Here is a 21,271-nt window from a genome sequence, read left to right on the forward strand (position 1 = left end):
TTGACAGAGAAGGATCCTGGCAGATGGATGGGGGAGGAGGAGTTCCAAAGGTGAGGTGGCATGACCAAAAGGGCACTGTTTGCCACCCACCTCACCTCAGAAAGGGAGCAGGGCTTCTTGAGAAGATTTGGACAGACAGACACAGTGGCGGCTGGTGCCCACTGTGGCTGGTTCGGCAGAGAGCAGGGTGGCAAAGGCAGGAGGAGCTGGAGCCAGTGGTAGGCAGAGCCAGAGGCAATGGTAGGCAGAGCCAACGGATTCCAGTTTTGTCCCCATTTTCCCTCCTTACAATGATACTAAGAGCCAAACTACACATTATGTGGACACCAACAGAGACTTCCCCCCTTTTGTTAACCTCCCTTCCCCATGGGTGTCTGTGTGTGTAGATTTCAGGAAGCAAACTGTGTGTGTGTGTGTATGTGCGCGCGCGCACACGTATAAGGTTTAATCCTCCCCTCCCTGAGTGCATTGGTCCCAATCCAAATTGGGGCCCGTGCACTTACACTAGAGTAAAACAAAAGGCAAGCCTCAGCTACACACGACACGATTAGCATAACCTGTAGTTTGGCTCTTAGAAGACGTAAAGCACTGCGGTACAATTCCTTAACATCTAACTGAACTAAAGAAAAGGACCGATTGGTGGAGCAGGCAGTTCTGGTACCCTGTTTCCAAGCCAATTAAAAGCTCGAAAAGGTCAGGTAGCAGCATTGTGAATTATGCTCAGAAACAAATGAGTATCCAGTGCAGTTCTTGAAAGGGGATATCAGGGAGCGCAGCTTCTTCTCTTTCTCTCCTAAATGAAAACCTGCAGAAGCTGAAATGTTCTGTTCTCCATAACTGTCCTCCTTTGCTACTGGCACTTCTCTCTCTCTCTCTCCCTCTCTCCCTCCCCCCCCCCCCCGCGCACACACACTGCCTACTTTTCATATTGCCCTAAAGCCACTAGTGTCTTCTCCCCATGCAGCGATGGAGGTGGAGATAGGTATGGTTGGAACAGCTTGGCTTCCCGGTGAGTAGGCAGCTGAGCTGGCCCCACCAGGTAAATGCGGGTGGAGTGTGGAGGACAATACTCAGGAGCTCAGGTTTAGCTTTTTGGCAGCCTCCCTGGTACACAGCCACGCCAAGAAGCTACTCCTTTTGCAGTGCACCAATCCAGTCAGAAGGTGCCTGGCCTCAGCATCCCAGCCCCGGCATTCTGTCCTCTCTCCTTCCCTGCTTGGCATCAGAGCCGGCTGATCTTGGACCATGCAGAGTCTCTGCTGCTCCCAGATTGTGCTGTTACTCCTTTTGCTGAGAGGTGAGTGGCAGTGTGTGTGTATGCGTGTGTGTGTGTGACCTAAGGATGTGGGAACAATCCTTGGACTTATGCCCCAGAGATGGTAGAAGATAGGTTTGTTCTGTGTCCCACCTGGGCCACCAAATCCTGCCTTGGAAAAGAAAGATTCAGGACTCCTGGGTTCTCTGGGGAGGAGAGGTCTAATGGGTGGGAGGATGTGGGAGCAAGGATTCTTTGAGAGGGCAATTCCATAGCAGTGGTCCTAAGGCCCGGGGAGCCCTGAGTTCTCAGGGGTGTGTGTGTGTGTGTGTCTGTTAAAGCAAGAGGTGTTAGGAACCAGGACTCTGTGGCTGGGTTCACACAACACGCTAACCCACATTCAGTAGTTGAGTATGGGTTGTTGTTGAACTGTGGGTTATCATGCTGTCTGAACGCAATGCGTTTTCTGCAGGGTGGTTTATTGTGTTGCCTGAATGCAGCACATTTTCTGCAGGGTGGCTTGTTAACCATGCGGTGTAGGTTATTTTTCTCAAACAAGCCACCTTGAGAACCCATGGTTTCTTGTTGGGTCGTTCAGGGTGGTTAACAAGCCACATTGCATGGTTAACAAGCCACCCTGCACGAAATACATTGTGTTCAGATAAGATGATAACTCGCCTTGCAGAAAATGTGTTGCATTCAGACAGCGGGATAACCCACGGTTCAACAACCCTGCAGTTCAACAACAACCCACACTCAACCACTAAGGGTGGGTTAGCGTGTTGTGTGCACTCAACCTGGGGAAGGTGGGGTATGGGTGGAAATTATTCTAGTGCAAAGGTAGGCAACCTGGTACCCTCCAGTTGGAATTACAACTCCCATAATCCCTGACCATTGGCCATGTTGGCTGGGATTTGTGTGAGTTGTACAAAATACTGGGAGAGCACCAGTTTGCCTACCCCCTGTTCTAATGGATTAGCACATGGAGGTCTTAGAACCAGGATGTCTAAATAATATTCTTTCTTGATTCTTTCTTTCTCAAATTTATAAACCACCCTTCATCAAGATCCCAGGGCAATATACATGATAACAAAAACAAACACATCCAATATAATACCCATACCAACTGCAGATTTAAAAGCGAATTCTTAGATTTAGATACTGCTTTATGCCCCTGCCAGGGCTACTGTGCCATTTTACGCACTTGGCAAATGTTCAACAGGTGTAACTTTTTTCCCTGGTTTGGAAATGGCATGGTGGGGGAGGGGGGAAATCACCTGTTTTATTTCTGCCTCCCACACCATACACCAGAACACATTAGTAATCCTGATTCTCTGCATGCATGCATCTGTGCAGAAGACTGTGGACTTTGGAATGTGGGAAGATCTCCCCTCCCAGCAATTAAATACGCAACAATTCGGGATTTTCTTGTCTTGTACAATTAGCTTCGCGGCAAACTCTCAGCTGAACTGAAACTGTCTTAGCCTCTGTAGGCCCCATGGGAGGTTTGGCTTACTTCTCTGTTCCCATTTCTGCAATGCAATGCTAGAGAGATTAGGACTGCTGCTTATCACACGTCAGAGGCAGATCTCATCACAGTGCTAGACAAAAAGTTTCCTTTTGGCATTCCTCTGTGGCTTTTACTGGCCCAGCTTAACATGCCATACCCCGGACTCAGCTGCTTTTCACCACTGACCTGGAGCCAATCTATACAAGCAAGATAGAGTAGTGGGAGAGCAGTTTGAGGTCTTTTGCAACACATGATGTTGCCGCCAATCTGAAGCCAATCAGCAGCTTCCCTCTTGAAAAGCCACATTTTCGGAAAGTCCTTTTACTCTAGTGTTTTTCTTAAATGTGGCTTTGGAGTGGTTCCACAGCAGTGTGCTCCATCCCCCCCCCCCCGCCCCAGCATTAAATCCCGGGTATGCCTCTGTGACCTGGCTGTGGTCACTGGCTTTGACCAGTGATGTGGTCAAAGGGTGGGGCCACCCCTTGACCCCCATTCCCTCTTTTTTCCCCATTTGCAGTAGGGCTGCTTTCACAATAAGTAGCCTCCTTTTCCCATTCATAATAGCAGTAGCTCTGTTTCATTCACAATAGTGGAGTAGCCCGTTTATATGAAGTGCACAATAAAGAATATACAGAGCAGAAGGAGAAAGGGCAGCCAGTAGCAGGAGCCTGCAGCCGCTATTTCGTGGTCGCGTTACTGTGATACACCTACAATTTCACACTCGCACAATACTTCTACAACTAAGGAATACAAAGAGGGGATGAGAAAGGGCGGCCAGGTGCGGTATTTCACAGTCGTGATACACCTGTAACTTTGAAGTTGCACGATACACCTACAACTTTATATTCACACAATACAACGAAGGAATACATAGAGGAGAAGGAGAAAAGGTGGCCGGTACAGCAAGGGAGCATGGACAGGGCTGGGAACAAGCCTCCCCGATCACGGAACTGCGCTGGGTCACCCCTTCAGAGTATTGCAGCAGTTTGCTTTTCCCATTCACAAACAGCAGCCTCTGATTCATTCATGTCTTCCCTTCAGAATAGTCCCCTGTATGTGGGCATGTATCCTGCATGTTTGGGGGGGGGGGGAAGGAAGCTTAGATCTGGTCAGGGAAGTGAAGGCGGCGGCAGCAGCAGTAGTCCCCGCTGCTGACTCAAGAGTCCTAGATTACAGCCCTTTACCTCCATGCAGGACCTAGGTGCCTCTTGTCTGCCCACCCTTTGGTCTGTCCCAAGTCTTCAGTATTGCTGGTTTGCGGTCGGTGGATGCAAGGGGAGAGGTGTAGGGTAAACTATCCCACATTATTCATCTCTTCTACTAAACTTCCCTGAGCAGTGGAGCACGGAGAGGGGCGGGAGCAAGCCTCTCTCGCTGGCTGAGCAGCATCTGTGGGGTTGATGACGTTCGCTTCTACTGGCGGGACTCCCCCCTCCAACTGCAAAGTAAGGCGGATTAAACTGCAGTTTGACCTGTGAAACGCGGGTTTTAAGGTAGTGTGTACTCCGCATTTTTTGCTTCAGGTGCCCCTGATCGACCAAAGCCAATTTCATGAAAATCCGTATTAAACGTGAAAGCACTTCACATTCAGTTGCCATGTAGATCCAGCCCAGGTTTTTGAAGTACCTGTGTCATTATAGAATGTGCTTGGTGAGTCAGGACCAGTGCAAAGCCATACTGATAGACCTCTGTCTTCTAATGCTCACAGTCCCCTGTTCTGTCCTTCTGACTCCATATTGTTTTTCTGTTTACAGGTGCTGAAAATACTTCTGCTCAAAAAGGTAAGAAAACACACCTTGCAAGAGGCACCCAGACTTAATGAGGAATGGGAACAGACTCTGGGTTGCGGGATGGGGAGATAGAAAAGTTACTTGGCCTGTATCGAAGACTAATCACGTGCAACTGAAACAACCATTTATTCCTTCCCTATTTACTCTGCCTCCAGTTCCCTTCACTTCTTATGTTATCTCCCCTGTGCTGAATTTTAGATTGTAAACTCCTTGGGACAGGGACCTGTCCTCTTCTAGTGCACAATGCTCACTAATGCTGCTGTGTGCATATATGTATATACACACACATATATACATACAAAACTTCCTTGATTGACAGGGATATCCCTACATATCTTACTTTCCGAGTCCCCCCTCTCTTTCTCAGATTCTCTCTTTCTTCTCTTAAGAGAAACCAGTGGTGGTCCAGCTAGTGCAACATTCCTCACCCCCATAGGGCTACCTGACATCAAATGCCCTGTGAGGAAGATGGAGGAGCAAGGGAGGCAGGGGCAGGCCAAGGAAACATCAGGGCCTGCGCCATTTGTACTGCTCCTTCCAAGGAGATGAGAGGCAAAGCAGGGCCATTCCATCAGTCCTGCTGAAAATATATTTATTTTCCTTTTTCCTTCCTGTTGTGTCTTTTCAGATAGTAAGCCTGCAGGCAGGGACTGTCTAATTTTACTTATTGGAGCTGTGGAGCTGCATAAAAATACTTTAAGGGTGTAATCCCATGGTTGCTAGACAGCGGCTAGATGGCCATAGGATTATCTGGTTTTCAGGAACCGACCTCAGAGCCAGCGCTCTGAGGTCGGTTCCCAGAAAACCACCTCCCCACCCCTGCAGCCTCATAAGAGGCATGGTTCGTCCCTGGCTCCGTGCTTGTAAGAGCAGTGTGGAATGGGGAAAAGGAGGGTGTACCTGGGGGCAGAGACAGCGGAAGCGTCGTTACAACGCTTCGTATGTGCAGTCTGGCCTCCCCCTGCTCTGACCCGCTCCGGCTAGACAGCTGAAATCGGCCATCTAGCCGCTAATGCAGGGCAGCTGGAGTGCAGAGGAAAAGATCCCCTCCGCGCTCTGCCCTCCCTGCATTGGATAGTCGGTCGCCTCTGAGTTTGGAGATGGCTGCCTATCCCCATAGGATTGCACCCTGAATAAATTAATAATGAACACAGCTTCTCCAGTTTGAAGAAGGGCATATTTGCATGTGCATCATTATAGTGCAAAGCCAGAAACGTCGGAAGGAAGAGCGTACACCAGAGAAAAGACTCGAAGTGTGCTGTGGGGTTTTTCTCACCCACATACAGCTGATTTCCCTATATGGAGGCCCACAGTCTGTCACTGCCCCCACATCTGCCATAGGAGAGAAATCAGGATGGCTTGTGTGTGGATGCTATGTAACGGATAGGCCTCAGATGTACTGACTGAGCATACCTGAGGCCAAAATACCTATGAGCAGGAGTACCCCATCATTCTCCAGAACTCTCTTTGTTCATAAAAACTAGTCGAATATAAGTCTCTTATTTATCTTTCTATACAGCCTAATATTTAGCATACAGTTCGGTCTATCCACCCACCACTTCGTTGTCATTTGATCCACACCCATCCACCCACATAATCTCATAATCTCTCTCTCTCTCTCCCTTTCTGCCCACAATAGTCACGTGATGTATAATTTGCTTTGATTTAACTATTTCCAGTTATGAACCACCCTGGCGTTTACACTAATGGAAGGTGTCATTCAGAATTATTGTTGTTATTGTAGAAGTTTCTGCAGGACTGCAAAGGGGAGGGAGATTACAAATTAGCACAGAATTCTTGTCCATTGATAGATTACTTAGATAGAATGTGAAAAACGCAATCTAGCTGTCTGTTTCAAAATGTAGTCAGAATAACAGAGCTAAAATTTAGGGAACAATCCTATGGCCATTAGACAGTGCTAGACGGCCATAGGATTTTTCGTTTTCTGGGAACTGAGCTTGGAGCCAGTGCTCCAAGGTCAGTTCCAGAAAACCGACTCCTCCCCTCCCCTGCTGCCTCATAGACAGCGCGCTTCGTCACCGGCTCCACAGATCCTCTCCAAACTCCGCCCGCCCAGCATTGGATAGTCAGTCGCCTCCGAGTTCGGAGGTGGCCAACTATCCCCATTGGCTTGTGACCTTAGGTTCTGATATGTTCACTTTAAATTTGATTTAGAAAAAGAACTTGTTTGCAAAGTAAAATCAATCATAATATCAATCATAATGACATACACCACAACAACTGGCATAATTAGAAAGGGAGAATAAATAGAATGAGTAAACATTTGAGTAGAAAATTGAAAACCATGAACAACTTCGCCAAACAGACCAAGAATGCCTTAAAAAATAATCTCTGGAGATGTTTAGACCCTGGTTTTCGTGAGACCCCAGTGGAAGATAATTCCACAGGTATGCAGCAGCAACTGAAAACACCTGTCCACATACCAATGTTATTTGTACCTGATGCAGAGAAACAATGATCAAAAAGTGGTTCCCAGCGCACTGTATACATAATAATAGAATGTATGGTCATTTATTCAACGCATCATCGAACCTTCCACAACGTACACATTCTTCTACCACATTTCTCTGTCTAATTATCTAGTTTCCTTGTTTGTTAATTCACTCATTATTTCCCATACACGTTCAGTTTTCCCATGACTGCTTAGCTCTCTCTCCCTAACACCATCCATCCATTTCTCTCTTTATCCTTCTATTCTATTTATTCTCCCATTCCAATTATCCCAGTTGTTGTGGTGAATGTCATTATGATAGATTTTACTTTGCAAACAACTTTTTTTTTTTTAAAAAAGTAATTTAAAGTGAACATATCCAGGCCCGCTCGGGGGGGGGGGCAAAGGGGGCAGTTTGCCCTGGGCCCCACACAGCGGGGTGGGATGGGGGTAGGCAAGCATTATTTTATTTTAATAAAATGCAAGCCATTCACATGAGCCAAGGCAAGGAGAGCATTTTTTTAAATTTCAAAAAACATGTTCACACATGCTTAGAATGTTCCTGCTGCTCCAAGGCCTTTCCCTGGACTGGAAAGACTTTAGAGTCTGCCTGGTGCCCAGTGCCAGCCCCCCCTAATTGAGACGGGAATCACCACAAAAAATAGGGTCAGCTCAGGCTAACAGCCTGAGCTGGCCAATGAAAGATGACCCCTTCCCTCCACAAGGGAGGGGTACTTTTGGGAGATGTGGGGCAGGAGCGTTGCACAGAGCAAGAAGTCTGGCTGATTGACTGGCCAGTAAATGGAGTAGGTGGCTGGCTGGCCAGTCAGTGGCCAATCAGAGCGACTTGTGGGTATGTTGGGTGGTCCAAGCCCAGTTGAATGGAGTGGGTGGAGTGACAGGCTCAGTATCTGCTTTATTTCCACTCTACCCTACTTCATGTGTAGAAGCGGGGGGGGGGGGGAGGGAGGGAGGGAGGGAGGGGGGAGACCACACCAGACCAGACCATCAGTATTTATTTTTTTCATATTTATAACATTATGTCCTTCATTTAAAAATCTTTCCAGTCTCTGTTTTAGGTGTCTAGAGAAATTCATAGGTGGTGCTGGGTTGTAAAATGCAACAAAAATCTTTGTTCCCATCTTGTTTACACCATCTCTCCCCCCTCTCCCGCTCCCGCCTGGAAAAAAAATCATTAAATGGCTTCTGCTAGAAATTGCTTTCTCTGTGTTGCTATTCTGGATAAATTGAGGTGGGGCTGGGCTGGGGTGGTCTGCACTGGTTTTAAATTGGGTCCTTTTTTGTCTTCCGTTATACCTGTCTTAAGTAATTAATTGGCCTCCATTTTGTGGTGATGTACAATGCTTCTCAGTCTGTTTTTACCCTTTCCTTCGTTTGGTGGTGGAAAGTAACACACCTTAGAACACACATTTCTGGCTAAATTTCTCCTGTTTTCTATTTGCTGGTCAAAAATATTGTTTTAAACCCTGTGGTTATGTAACCCATACTCAGCATTGATTTCAATTGCCTGCTGCCTCAGTTTCCCTGTGTGTCAAATGGGGTCCCCCCATTTCTTCCAATCATTGATAAGTTGCCTTAGAACACATATTCCTGATTAAATTCCTCCTTTTCCTGCTTGCTGGGCCACACTTTAAAAAAAGCTTGTGATTATCTATACCAAATATTCAAGGGCAACATTTCAATCATTTCTTCCTATAAAGGTCACCCATTATAACAGAACTTCTGGTCATAATCCTTACTCCACATTGGCTGGTTATGTGGTGTACCTTGTAGGCCTTCTTTCAATCGTATGCATTTTCACTTTGAAGCCACAATTGGTGTACTGGCTCTTGCACTCTTGACTGTGCATAGCATTACAGTGGTACAGGGCATAGTATGAACTATCAGCTCATGTTGTTTTGTATTAATATTTTGTATTAATATTGCATTCTGTTCCAGGCTTCTGACAAAAACAAGTTGAGGAAGCACCTCAGAACTTGGTTCTGGAATACTTCCCAGGCAGTGGTTACTATGCATCTGAAAGCTCTGTGTGCATAGTTCTTCTAGGAGCAGTGAATGGAGGATAGGGGTGGCGGTAAGGGGAGGAGGAGGCCATATACCTTTTCTCCCAGCAATTTTAACTAAATGAAAAATAGTACATTTTAAAAAAAAAATCACCAAAAATTTCCCTTAAAAATGGTCAGTTTGTAAGAGATAAACAACATATATTTAAACATGAAAATACTCAGCCCAGTAATGGAGGGGACTCTGCTCTGCAAACTCACTTTAACATTAGATCTGAAATATTTTTAATTACCTATTGAAGAAAGATTAAATGTACGAATAATTATTTATTAGGTACAAATATTTTTATATTTACATTTTAATTATGTAGGTATTATATGTATACTATAATTATTCAAGAACCTGGAACTTTTTAATGGGATTTATAGTCTTTCAATTATACATAATTTCAAAACGATTGTAATGTTTGTGTGTGACAGGCCCCCCCTGAAAATTCCATTGTCCCAGGCCCCCAGATTCCTCTGGGTGGCCCTGAACATATCAGAATCCAAATTTAAAATCTGTTATGCTGACTAAATTTTTAAATACGCAGATTGCATTTTTTGCATTCTATCTAAGTCATCCATCAGTGGACTAAGTATTCTGTGCTAATTTGTAATCTTCCTCCCCTTTGCAGTCCCACAGAAACATCTACAACAACATTCTGAATGTGTGCAATATATCCCACAACAGAGTGGTCGCTTGTGCAAACCTACCTCTGTGTGGTTTGCATTTGCTGTGGAATGGTAATGAACACCTATATACTGATGTTCATCAACCTACCCCTGCTTTTGCCCATGTCTTACGTCTCTTCTGGTTCTTCTGCAGCCTGTGGCCGACCCAAAGTGCACTCCTCTCGAATCGTTGGGGGGCAGAAGGCCGACGAAGGGGAATGGCCGTGGCAAGTCAGCATACGAGAAAACAGATTGCACTTGTGTGGTGGAAGCCTTATCTCATCCCAGTGGGTGGTGACTGCTGCTCATTGCTTTGATGGGTGAGCAGCAAAAATTGTGTTGAAAATATACTACCTTAGGTAGTATACCTTGGGAAGGGCCATAGCTCGGTGGTAGAGCACACACGCTTTGCATCCAGAAGGTCCCAGCTTCGATCCCTGGCATCTCCAGGTAGGGCTGGAAAAACTCTTACCTGAACCCCTGCAGAGCTGCTGCCAGTCAGTGTCGACAATATTGTGCTAGACAGAGCAACCGTCTGACTCAGTATAAAGCAGCTCCCTATGTTCCTATAGGGATTCTGTTGGTATACTGCCCACCCCACTGCGCAACAGTCTCTCTTCCTGAGCTAGCCAGGGTGGTCTCAGGGTTGGTGTTGGAGTCTCCGTGGCTCGTTGTGCTAGGAAACGTCAACATACATGCTGAGGCCACCTTGTCAGGAGTGGCGCAGGACTTCATGGCCTCCATGGCAATCATGGGTCTGTCCCAATTAGTATCTGGCCCCACTCATTCCGCAGGGCACACTTTGGATCTGGTTTTCTGTGTAGGGTGGGATGATGGCGATCTGCGGGTAGAGGAACTTTCTATAGTTCCATTGTCATGCATTGGGCAATTTCCCAGCCCGTCTCCAATATTCTATTCTTGGGCAAGGTGCTGGAGCATGTGGTGGTTCCTCAGCTCTAGGGATTTTTGGAGGAGATGGATTATTTAGATCCATTTCAGTCTGGCTTCAGGCCTGGTTATGGGACAGAGACTGATTTGGTCACCTTGGTGGACTATCTACACCAGGATCTGGACAGGGGGAGTGTGTCCCTGTTAGTTCTGCTGGAGCTTTCAATGGCTTTCGATACCATTGACCATGGTATCCTTCTGAGGTGTCTGTCTGAAGTGGGACTGGGAGGCACTGTTATATGGTGGCTCTGGTCCTTCTTGGAAGGACGTTCTTGGAAAGTGGTGCTGGCAGATTCTGGTTTGATACTGTGCTCGTTGGCCTGTCCCCCCCCAGGGTTCCATCTTATCCCCCATGCTATTTAACATATACATGAAACTGCTGAGAGACATTGCCCAGAGTTTTGGGGTTCAGTGCCCCCAGTAGGTTAATGGCACCCAGTTCTATCACTCCTTTCCATCTAAATCAAAGAAAGCTGTTCTGGTTCTAAATTGGTCCCTGATCTCGGTAAAGGACTGGATGAGGGCAAACAGATTGAAGTTTAATCCAGACAAGACAGAGATGCCCCTGGTCAGTTGAAAGGCAGATCAGGGATTAGGGATTCAACCTGTGCTGGATGGGGTTACACTCCTCTGGAAGACTCAGGCTCACAGCTTGGGTGTTCCCTTGGACTTGGCATTGAACCTGGATGCCCAGGGCTCAGCAGTGGTGAGGAGTCTGTTTGCACAGCTGTGGCTAGTGCGCCAACTGGCTCAGGTCCTAAAGATGTCTGACCTGGTCATGCCTTAGTTACATCTTGTTTGGAATACTGTAATGCACTCTCATAGAATCATAGAATAGTAGGGTTGGAAGGGGCCTACAAGGCTATCGAGTCCAACCCCTCTATGTGGGGCTGCCTTCGAACACTGTTTAGAAACTTCAGTTGGTCCAGAATACAGTGGCCAGACTGTTGACCGGGGCCAGCTACAGGGATCACGAGACTCCCTTGTTTAAAACAGCTTGACTTGCTTCCGGTATTTTCCAGGCAGAATTCAAAGTGCTGGTTATGACCTATTATGCTCTGAACAGCTTGGGACCACACCATGTGAAAGGCTGTCTTCTTCCATACAAGCCTGCCAGTTCTTAAGATCTTCTGGAGCTGCCCTTCTTTCGAGACTGCCACTTTCAGAGACACATTTGGTGGTGACCTGAGAGAGGGCCTTTTCAGTGGCCACTCCCAGTCTGAAAAACTCCCTCCCAAGGGAGGCTAGGTTCGCCCCCTCTCTGCTGTCCTTCTGCCAGCTGGCAAAGACCGCTTTATTCAAGAAGGCCTTTGGCCTGTAAGTAGGTCTGTTGGGTTGAGTGCTATTTTTTCTATTCTGTAATTGTTATATTTTTATAATATTTTAATGTACTGTTTATTCTTTTAATCAATTTTAATTGTTTTTATAAGGCACCTTGAGTGCCATTTTTTGGTAGAAAGGCAGGGTACAAAATAAATAAATAAATAATAGGCACTCTTGCTCTCCTCAGAGTGTCTGCAAGCCATAATGCACCACTAGGTGGAGGTAGGGAGATAGCAACAGGGGGCAATTCAGCATAATTCAGGAGGCAATTCAGCATAATTCAGCAATAGATGAACTCCATGTTGCTTGTACCAAAATGGCATACATTTATGAACGATGATTAGATATGAGCATCAGTGAACCTGAAATGTTGTTCTCCAGCTAAGGAGCAACGGGAGCTAGGACTGATTAAGAGTATCTCTGTGTATCTCAGTCATGGAGCCAATTAACAACTCCAAAGGGATATATAAATACACATTATTGTTATTACTGTTACAGTTGTTGTTGCTCAGTCGCTAAGTTGTGTCCGACTCTTCGTGACCCCATGGACCATAGCACGCCAGGCCTTCCTGTCCTGCGCTCTCTCCCGGAGTGTGCTCAAGTTCATATTCATTGCATCGGTGATGCTATCTAGCCATCTCATCCTTTGCCGTCCCCTTCTCCGTTTGCCTTCAATCTTTCCCAGCATCAGGGTCTTTTCCAGTGACTGTTATAGTACATCACATGAAATGCAGAGTTACTTCTGCCAATGTAATCAACTTAAAACTTAATCAACTTTTTCATGATTTTTGTGTTTATTATATTGTTTTACTCTTACCTGATGAAGAGTAATGATTCAAACATGTGCTGTGAGCCACGACTTTTCCAGTTCAAATTGTAGTTTAGCTGGGAACTTGACAAAGAAGCTACTCTGTCAGCCTTATCTGATCATAATAAAACTTGTCTAATGTACAGGATTGTTGTAGCCAAAGCTGGACAATGTATCTGAAGCACTCTTACAGTGCAATCTTGTGCATGATTACTCAGAAGTAAGTAATGTTCACTGGGGCTTACTCCCAGGTCAGTGGATATAGAATTGCAGCCTAAAACCGCTATATAAATGTTCTGTTCTTTTGAGTACTTAATACTGCATGCATCTAATGGACACTTTATCACTGAATTACCAAGTTTATTAATTTTAAGCTGAATTTCTAAACTCCAGTGAAATAAATGCAACTTGAGTCAACTTAGCTGGGATCAGTTAAGTATAAATGTATAAAATGTTTGACAACTATTAATCCACCCAATCCTAAAAACTGCCCTGTGAGGTAGATTAGGCTGAGAGATAGTGTTTCCCCAAAGGTTTCCTAGTGAACTTCAACGTCCAACATGGATTCGAACTCAGACCTTCCCACTGATTTTTTTTTTTTTGCTTCACAGGCCACTGAATCCATCTGCGTATCGAGTACACCTGGGGGAGTATGAGCTCCCCAAACCTGCGCACTCCATGGTCTCATCAGCCGTCGGACAGATTATAGTGCACCCATATTATGCCGGAGATGGACTCAGTGCTGATATTGCACTGGTGCGGCTGGCAGAGCCAGTAAATTTCTCCCGAACCATTCTGCCTGTCTGCCTGCCCAGTACTTCAGACCCTGAGCCCTTCCCTGCAGGGATGGCATGCTGGGTCACTGGCTGGGGCAACCTCTATCCAGATGGTAAGAATGAAGCTGGGGCCTTGTTAGATCAGGCATGTATTTATGGCAGGGGTGGTGAAATGTTTTCAACTCGACAGCCAAGTTGCAAAATAGGAAAGGACTCAGGGGCCACATTCTATTTGTGGGCAGGGGTGAAGGTAGAGTGACTAGGATTTTATGCCTAGTCAGAAGTAAGCAGGACAAAGCTTCTGCATGTATATTCAGAAGTAAGCAGGACTGAACCAGCAGCACTTTCAAATAGTATCCCAAGTACTACTCACAAGTAAGCAAGCCTACTCACAAGTAAGCATGCCTACTCACAAGTAAGCAGCTCTCCTGCCTGCAAAAGGCACAGCTCAAAATCTTTGCAACTTCAATTCCTTGCTGGGTGCTTCAAGGTTAATTGCCTTTAAAGGTCCTCTTATCTTTGATCAGTGATCAAAGATAACAGCAAAAAAAAGAAAAGGCTTTCACACGGGATGGGGAACCCCTGTGGCCCTCATTTGGCCCATGGGCTAGAGATTCCACATCCCTGATTTATAGGAAGTGTTGTTGCTTTGGGAAAAAGTGTTGTGGGAGGCGTGGGACAGAGCAGGGAGCACAGGCTTTGTTTGGAATCGTATCTGTTTGGGAGATTGGAAACTGGATCAAAAACGTATAAATAAGAAGGTGGAACCAGGGAAGTCTTCCCCAACCAGGTGACCTCCAGCTGTTTTGGACTGCAACTCCCAGCATTCCCTGCTACTACTGGCCATGCTGGCAGGGTCTGCTGGGAAATGAAGTCCAAAATACCTGGAGGGCACCAGGCTGGAGAAGTCTGGACTAGCATATCTAGTCTCTCAGGCTGGCACCTGGACAGGGCCAAGTGGCCTTTTGCAAGGGGGAGCAGGCACAGGGAGGCTTTCCTGGAAAGCTCTTGAATGGGCAGCGTCTTATTTTAAGAACTTCTTGGGGAAAATAGTTTTGAGAGGGCTAGCTCTGTTAGCCTGCTGCAGGAAAAAGAACAGAGTCTTGTGGCACCTTAAAGACTAACACATTTAATATGGCAGGAGTGTACCCCATAATAAATTGTCTAGCCTTTAATGTGACCCAAGACTCTATGTTGTTCTTGAGGAAATGACGCTCTAGTCGGAATACACCCAAAGAGTTACGAGCTGGGCAAAACTTTATTCTGAACCAGACAATTATGAGATTCAGTGACATCACTCATTTTGAGACTGTTAAAGGCCCAGGGGGGATAAGCAATCCACATTAAGTGCTATCGAATCTGTGCTCAGTTTCAGTGCCTCCCTTTTCTTGCACCAGCCCCCTTCTTCACTCGGACCCTGCAGGAACTGGAGGTGCCAATCCTAGATGTAGACGAGTGTGACAAAATGTACCACAATGACTCCACCACCGACAGTGAGACCAAGACAGTGCCAGAAGGGTACAGGCTTATCTACAATGACATGATCTGTGCTGGGTACCCAGAAGGAAAGAAGGACTCTTGCCAGGTAAGAACTGTGGATCAGAGCAGGGGATCACAGGTAAGGGATATTATGTGTGTGTGTTGTGTGGAGGTAAGCAGGCTGAGGTTGACTATAAGGTTTCAAGACATTTTGCTGCCTGAGGTGAAGGGCAAGATGGTGTCCCTCTGTTCCATGAACAGAAACAAGGTGGGCAGATGAATTCTTACTTCAACCCTGGGGATGCGACACTGTCTTCTACGACACCTGAGGGCAGCAGGCTAACCTAGGAGATGCAGGTACACACAATGCTGTCCTCCAGTACCCGATGACTGCTCACCCAGTCTGTCACCTGAGGCAGCCATGTCACTCTGCCAAATAGTAGGGCTGGCCACGACAGGGCTAAACCAGAACCCATTTTCAGTATCAGGGTTTGGTCTGGAACATACAGATGTAGACTGTCACTTATTCAAGAGATCCATCAGTTCGCTGAGCTGTTTTGCGGTTGTGAAAATAAGTGAGAGATGGAGCAAAGAGTGTGGGACAGTGATGATCGAAAGAGTGTGAGAGAGACTGGGATGGATCTGGCCCCTCCCACCACTGACATGTGACTCCTGAAAGACAGTCATTTGGGTTTGCATTCTGAGGCAAATTGGGAGACATTTTGCAACATCCCTAGTGAAATCAAGAATTACAGATAACTCAGAAGGAAGTGCCCCTGGGCACATTAAGAGTAACCACAGCCAGTTTCTCCAGCCCCATGTCTGGTGTGCGTTCGAGGCTGTTGTAATTGCCGTTATTTCTCTCTCTCTTTACTAATGAAGCCATGGAGGACAATCATGCCAACTCATGGGATTGTTCAGTTTTAGTTTTATTTCCATATTAGCCCTAGGTGGAACACAAATGCAAAAATGCAACACGTAATGTTTTAAATAACCGAGCATCTATTTTACACATTTTACACGGGCAAAAAGGTAGGCTAACCAGAATTAGAGCTTACAGTGACAGTTCACAACATGAGGTTCAATAGAAGCCAGGTTAGAGTTCAGCTGGGCTCGCTGACTTGAGTTATAGTTCTTGGCATTTGTTTGCTAACCAGTTGCACTTTTGAAGATCTGACTGATTTTCCTTACCCCAGAACAGCCGCCAAAGTAATTTGATACAAGATTAAAAGGACTGCTGAAATAACGGAGGCAAAATGCTTCGATCACTCTAAAGCAGGGGTGGGAAACCTTTTTCTAGCAGAGGGCTGCATGGGTTCTGGGCGAGCATGCCGGAGTGTCACATGTCAGCAGTGGGCGGGGCCATCCCACTGCTGGCATGTGGTGCCAACACAATTGCCCAGACCCTATTCATTCTCTCACACACTCATACGCACGCTCACACATCACCCCTCCCATACTGCAAATCAGGTTTTTAAAAATCTCAGTCGGTGGCCATGGAAGCTCTTGAGAAGCCAAAATGCAGTATGGGAGGGCAATGTGGGGGGAGGTTGTTGCAAGGTTGGGGAGGGGAGTGTTAGCCTTTTCCTCCCCAGCAGTGTTCCCCTGCAAATCCTTCCCCATTGTGATTTTTTTTTAAAGCTTCCATTGGCACCAACAGAGGAGGCTCTTTTAAAGCTTTAATGCAGCAGGGGAGGGGTAATTTTTCAGGAGGGGGTTGGGAGGGAGGGGTTAGCCCCTCCCTCCCCAGTAGTATTCCCTGCCAAATGCCCCCACACTCTAATTAGACTTTTAAAAGCCTCCACGGTCACCGATGGAGGCTTTTTAAAAGCCTCATTTGCAGTGTGAAGAGCGGAGGGGAAATTGGCAGAGGCAGAACGGGGACTCGCAGCCCACATCTGGCCGTGGGCTGGAGGTTCCCCATCCCTGCTCTGAAACAATATGTAAACACTAAAGATGCAGTCCCTACTGAGCGTGGCCAGCAAATCCCAAGGCAGACAAACGGCCTCATCCAAAGCCCTGCCAGGCTCACCGCAGCAGGGCAGAAGGGAGGGAAGAGAAGCATTTTACTCCCTTATTTCCTATTCTGGGGAGCTGCGGCTTTTAAAAGAAACTATTTCCCTCCCATTGCAACTAATCGGAGGAAAATTATGTACACCAGCTTCAGGGCTGGCATAGATTTTCCCCCATTTGGGGGTTGCTCCTGGGGACTGGGAGGGCTTTCGGTCCTGCAGATCCAAAGCCTCCCCAGATCTGCTCACTTTTTGCCTCTTCTGACATCAGGGAGGTAAGGGCTGCAGAGACTTCCATGGGAGTGGGTAGGAGGCATCCAAGGTCAGATTTCCCCTTCCAAGGATGCAGCAGGGGGATGGCTAAAAAGCCTTATCGCCCTGGGGGCACCCTCCCAGGGACCACAGGACTGCAGCCTTAGTACTTTTTGGGAAAAATATTGTTTTTCCTTTTCAAGCAAGGGAGAGCCTCAGGGTTCGGATGAGGCCATCTCCCAGCTGGAACAAGGTCAGGAAGAAAGGCCTATGGGTCATGTTCACAGAGTTCAGTTTAAATGTAATAAATCTTTACTGCGTTTCACTGCCCGTTGGCTTCTCATGAGAGGGTCCCCATTTCCTTCTTTCTTCTTCTAGGGTGACTCTGGAGGACCCCTGGTCTGCAAGAAGAACGGCACTTGGTTCCTGGCTGGAGTGGTGAGCTTCGGGTTGAGTTGTTCCGAGCCCAACCGACCCGGGGTCTACACCCGAGTCACTTCCTACATGAACTGGATTCAAAACACCGTGGCAAAACATGTAGCAGTCTCCAGTGGTGGTGTCCGAATCTCAAGTGCCAGTTCTGCTCTCCTCTTGGTTCTGCTCTTTCTCTTGGGTCCTTCCCACACTCAGGCCCTTGAAGCAGTGCTATTCCACAATCAGCTGGAAGCGTAATTAAAACGGAGGCTCCACACTGCACTTAGGGCCTTTCTACATGAGACTTTTACTGTGTGCTCATGATTGCTCACTCGTGTTAGTTTGGTGGTCCTTTACATGACGTCCTCCTCCTCCAGGGCCTCTCCCATGTTTTGCAACCATTACTCTGTGTGTGTGTGTGTGTGTGTGTGTGCGTGCGCGCGTGCGTGCACGCGCTTAGATCAAGAAAAGTGCAGTATTTTCTGAATGGCATTATATTTGTAGCCTGTAATTGCACAATTCCACTATACCATAGCACCATCTAGTAGCTGCATAATGAAACATATAAAAAGGCGGAGGAAGGAAGAACCCCCCAGAAAAAAGCATGTATAAAGCAGCTGATCTTAATCCTACAAAGAATCCAGAAGCAGAAGCCCTGTAAATCTGTGGGACAGAAGCCTCAAGTAGAACTGCCTTAAATCTAGCATTATATCCCCACTAAAATCCTGCAGTGCCTGTGCCCATGGGCAAGATTTTACTCATTCCCATTCTGTATACCATAGGACTTTATTCCCCAGGGAGTGTCCTTAGCATTGCAGCCCATCCTTGTTTTATTTTAATAACTGTAGCTGCCTTGGGAGTTCTGCTAGAACTGCAGGGCAGGCTATACATTTTATAATAACACAAATGTAAAAGACTTGTGTTCTTTCCTTGCCACCCTAGCCATGAAAAAGGAAACACAGGCCCCTTTACACCCCCCCCAATAAGCTTTAGGCCACCCCACGTTCCCCCACTATCAGGAGGATGTCCCCTACAAGACACCCCAGCATTGCGTCCAGGCCTAATGTGTCATTTTTGTTCTCTGACATGATGCCCCCCTGCCAATCTTTGCCAAAATAACTCAAAATGAATAAGAAATGGGAGGGGGTTGAACTCTTAAATGACCTTTGGGTCACCTAACAGGTTTTGTTAACTTTAAGAAATTTGTGAGCACACACAGAGAACAGTCGTCTATTTGAAAGGCTGTCCTGTCCAGGTCCAGTTTAGGGAGCAATCCTATGGCTCCTAGACAGAGACTGGAGGGCCACAGGATAGTTTGGATTCCTGGAATCCGAGCTCCCCACCTCTGCCCCACCCAGCTGGCTGCACAGACTGCCTCTCCAAGCTCGTAAAAGTGACCTTGGAGAGGAGGGAAAGGGGGCGTGCCAGTGGGCTTGGAGGTGAGGGGACTGGGGAGGCCAGCTTACGATGTATCCCCAGGCCTCCCTAGCCTCCTCTCCTGTTTCGCAGAGCCCCAGCTAGACAGGTGAAAAGCCTGTCTAGCCAACATGCAGAGTGGGAGGAAGACTGAGACGAAAATCCCTCTGCCGCTCCTTCTGCTCTGCATTGGATGGCTGTAAGCCTCTGAGTTTGGAGGCTTACAGCCAAGCCGGCAGGATGGTGCCCTTAAAGATATAAGAAAGGAGAGCAGGGGCTTTGAAGTTGCCCATCACCAGTTCGCACCTGAACAGGCAGGGACACAGGTCACCTGGTCCCAGTTCTTCACACTCTGGTGAGACGTACTGTATTTCTATTTAAATCGAATAATTATTTTGAAATTTGCATCTATTCCTATAAATTAGCATATGCAATTTTCTGCAGATCAGTGTCTTCTTTTTTGGTGATGCATTTTCCCTTCCTTGGCAATTCATGACTGGCCACCCTAGCACATACACACAGATGCAGGACCTGCAATGAAACCAAAATCGGGCAGGAAATGCTGGAAAAGGCATGTATCTTCGCTTCTTCTTGCACGGCAGTAGCTGTGCCTCAAGTCTGTGACAGCGCTCCTGGCACTGTTGGCTTCCTACAAAAAGGGCTGAGCATTTGACAAACAGCTGTGTCATTGCAGGAATATGGTCTGCCACTGAGCAAAGGCTAAAATCAAAGATGAGCAGCTGTGCTTACATAGATGGAGATTGCCGACGATGCCAGCGTGAGACAGAGGGCCATGAACCCCAAGCAGCCTTTCCCAACTTGAGGCCCTCCAGATGTTTTGGGCTGCAACTCTTGTCAGGCCAGCGAGCATGGCCACGAACCAGGGATGATGGGGGCTGTAGTGGAAAACATATGGAGGGTGCCAGGTTGGGGAAGCTGCAAGGCTCACTTGATCATCCAGAATAGACCCATCACAGGCTTCCTGTGAAACCAGGCTGATGTCTCACCATGGGATATAGTTGATGAAGACATCAAGGGAAAAGGGGGGAGTAATGGCAGGCTGGATCAAGATGAAAAGGGGCTTCACCTGAAGCCCCTCGCACATCAAAAGATTGTCGCACTGGGTAACCCCGCCACCAATGCGCATGCTGGATGTGCCCATGCTGGCGGCCTCTTCAGCAGCTGCATGAAGGCACTCCACACACATACAGGTCCATACATGGAAGGCATCCTCACATGGTTACCAAAGGTGCAGCCAGTGGGGATAGCTAGGACATATGCTGGTGCAGAGCAGGGCTACACAGCGCAAGGAACAGCCCACCCAAACACTCCATGCAGTTTAAAATTCTGGTTTTAATTTCTAAAAGGTGGGAGGTAGGATCAATCATGCTTGGAAGCGACAAAATCTCATCTTCTCTCCCCATCCCTGTTTCCTTTTGCGTCGCGTCTTTATAGATTGTCAGTGTCTGGGCAGGGACTGTCTTGTTTTTGATTGACTATAAGCTGCTCCCGGTGCCATTTTGGCTGAGGGAAGGGATAAAAATGCTCCAAATAAATAAATATATCACACGTTTGTTCAGTGCATGTGTGTCTGTATGTGTGAGGGGGTGTCATTAAACCCCCTTTAGGTTAGTTGTGTTTAGGTCCCAGAAATCAAAATGAAAAGAACAGCCTTGCGACACTTTAAAGGCCAACAAAATGGTCTGGACCCCTGTCTGAGCATCAATTCCAGAGTGACTGCTGGCCATAATCTCCAAGATATCCTTTACGGACTTGTATTGCTTGGACTCTTGTTCTTTGCCCTTTAGATATAGATTGGAATATAGGGTTACTCTGACGAGTCAGTAGCTACTCTTGGAACTAAAGGAGCAGGAATGCTATTGTCTATTAGGAACAGTTACTGTGGAATGAAACAAGGATTCATAAAGGGATATCATCAAGGCTGGCTACAGGCTCGGGAGTGGGGGGCCTGGGATGGTGCCTTCTGCCAGCCCCCTTCTGCCCCTGTTCTACTCCACTGGGCTTACCTTGTGGTGGGGCTCTTCTGACCAGTGTTGGCCACCCACCCAGCGATGGGCAGCCAACAATTCCATGCTAG

At 47.0% G+C, this 21,271-nt stretch overlaps 1 protein-coding gene across 1 annotated transcript; it reads left to right on the forward strand.

Moving 5' to 3' along the window:
- The first annotated feature begins 4,408 nt into the window (after positions 1–4,408).
- LOC146341708 (serine protease 30-like) lies at positions 4,409–18,058 on the forward strand. The gene is made up of 5 exons (XM_084805209.1): positions 4,409–4,546; positions 9,900–10,065; positions 13,436–13,713; positions 14,998–15,185; positions 17,722–18,058. Exons 3-5 carry the CDS (start codon positions 13,503–13,505, stop codon positions 18,013–18,015), a joined length of 693 nt encoding a protein of 230 aa, XP_084661335.1. The 5' UTR covers positions 4,409–4,546; positions 9,900–10,065; positions 13,436–13,502; the 3' UTR covers positions 18,016–18,058.
- The last annotated feature ends 3,213 nt before the right edge of the window (positions 18,059–21,271 follow it).

This window comes from Heloderma suspectum, chromosome 6 (genome assembly GCF_057233095.1).
Source record: "Heloderma suspectum isolate Gila_16-S chromosome 6, 16-S_ref, whole genome shotgun sequence".
Lineage (NCBI taxonomy): Eukaryota > Metazoa > Chordata > Lepidosauria > Squamata > Helodermatidae > Heloderma > Heloderma suspectum.

Bases quoted from the DNA above. Each gene is read 5' to 3' on its own strand.
- LOC146341708 (XM_084805209.1), top strand. From the start codon at position 13,503: ATGGTCTCATCAGCCGTCGGACAGATTATAGTGCACCCATATTATGCC. The intron at 13,714-14,997 runs GTAAGAATGAAG...TTCTTGCACCAG, and splicing joins GGGCAACCTCTATCCAGATG to CCCCCTTCTTCACTCGGACC. The intron at 15,186-17,721 runs GTAAGAACTGTG...TTCTTCTTCTAG, and splicing joins GAAAGAAGGACTCTTGCCAG to GGTGACTCTGGAGGACCCCT.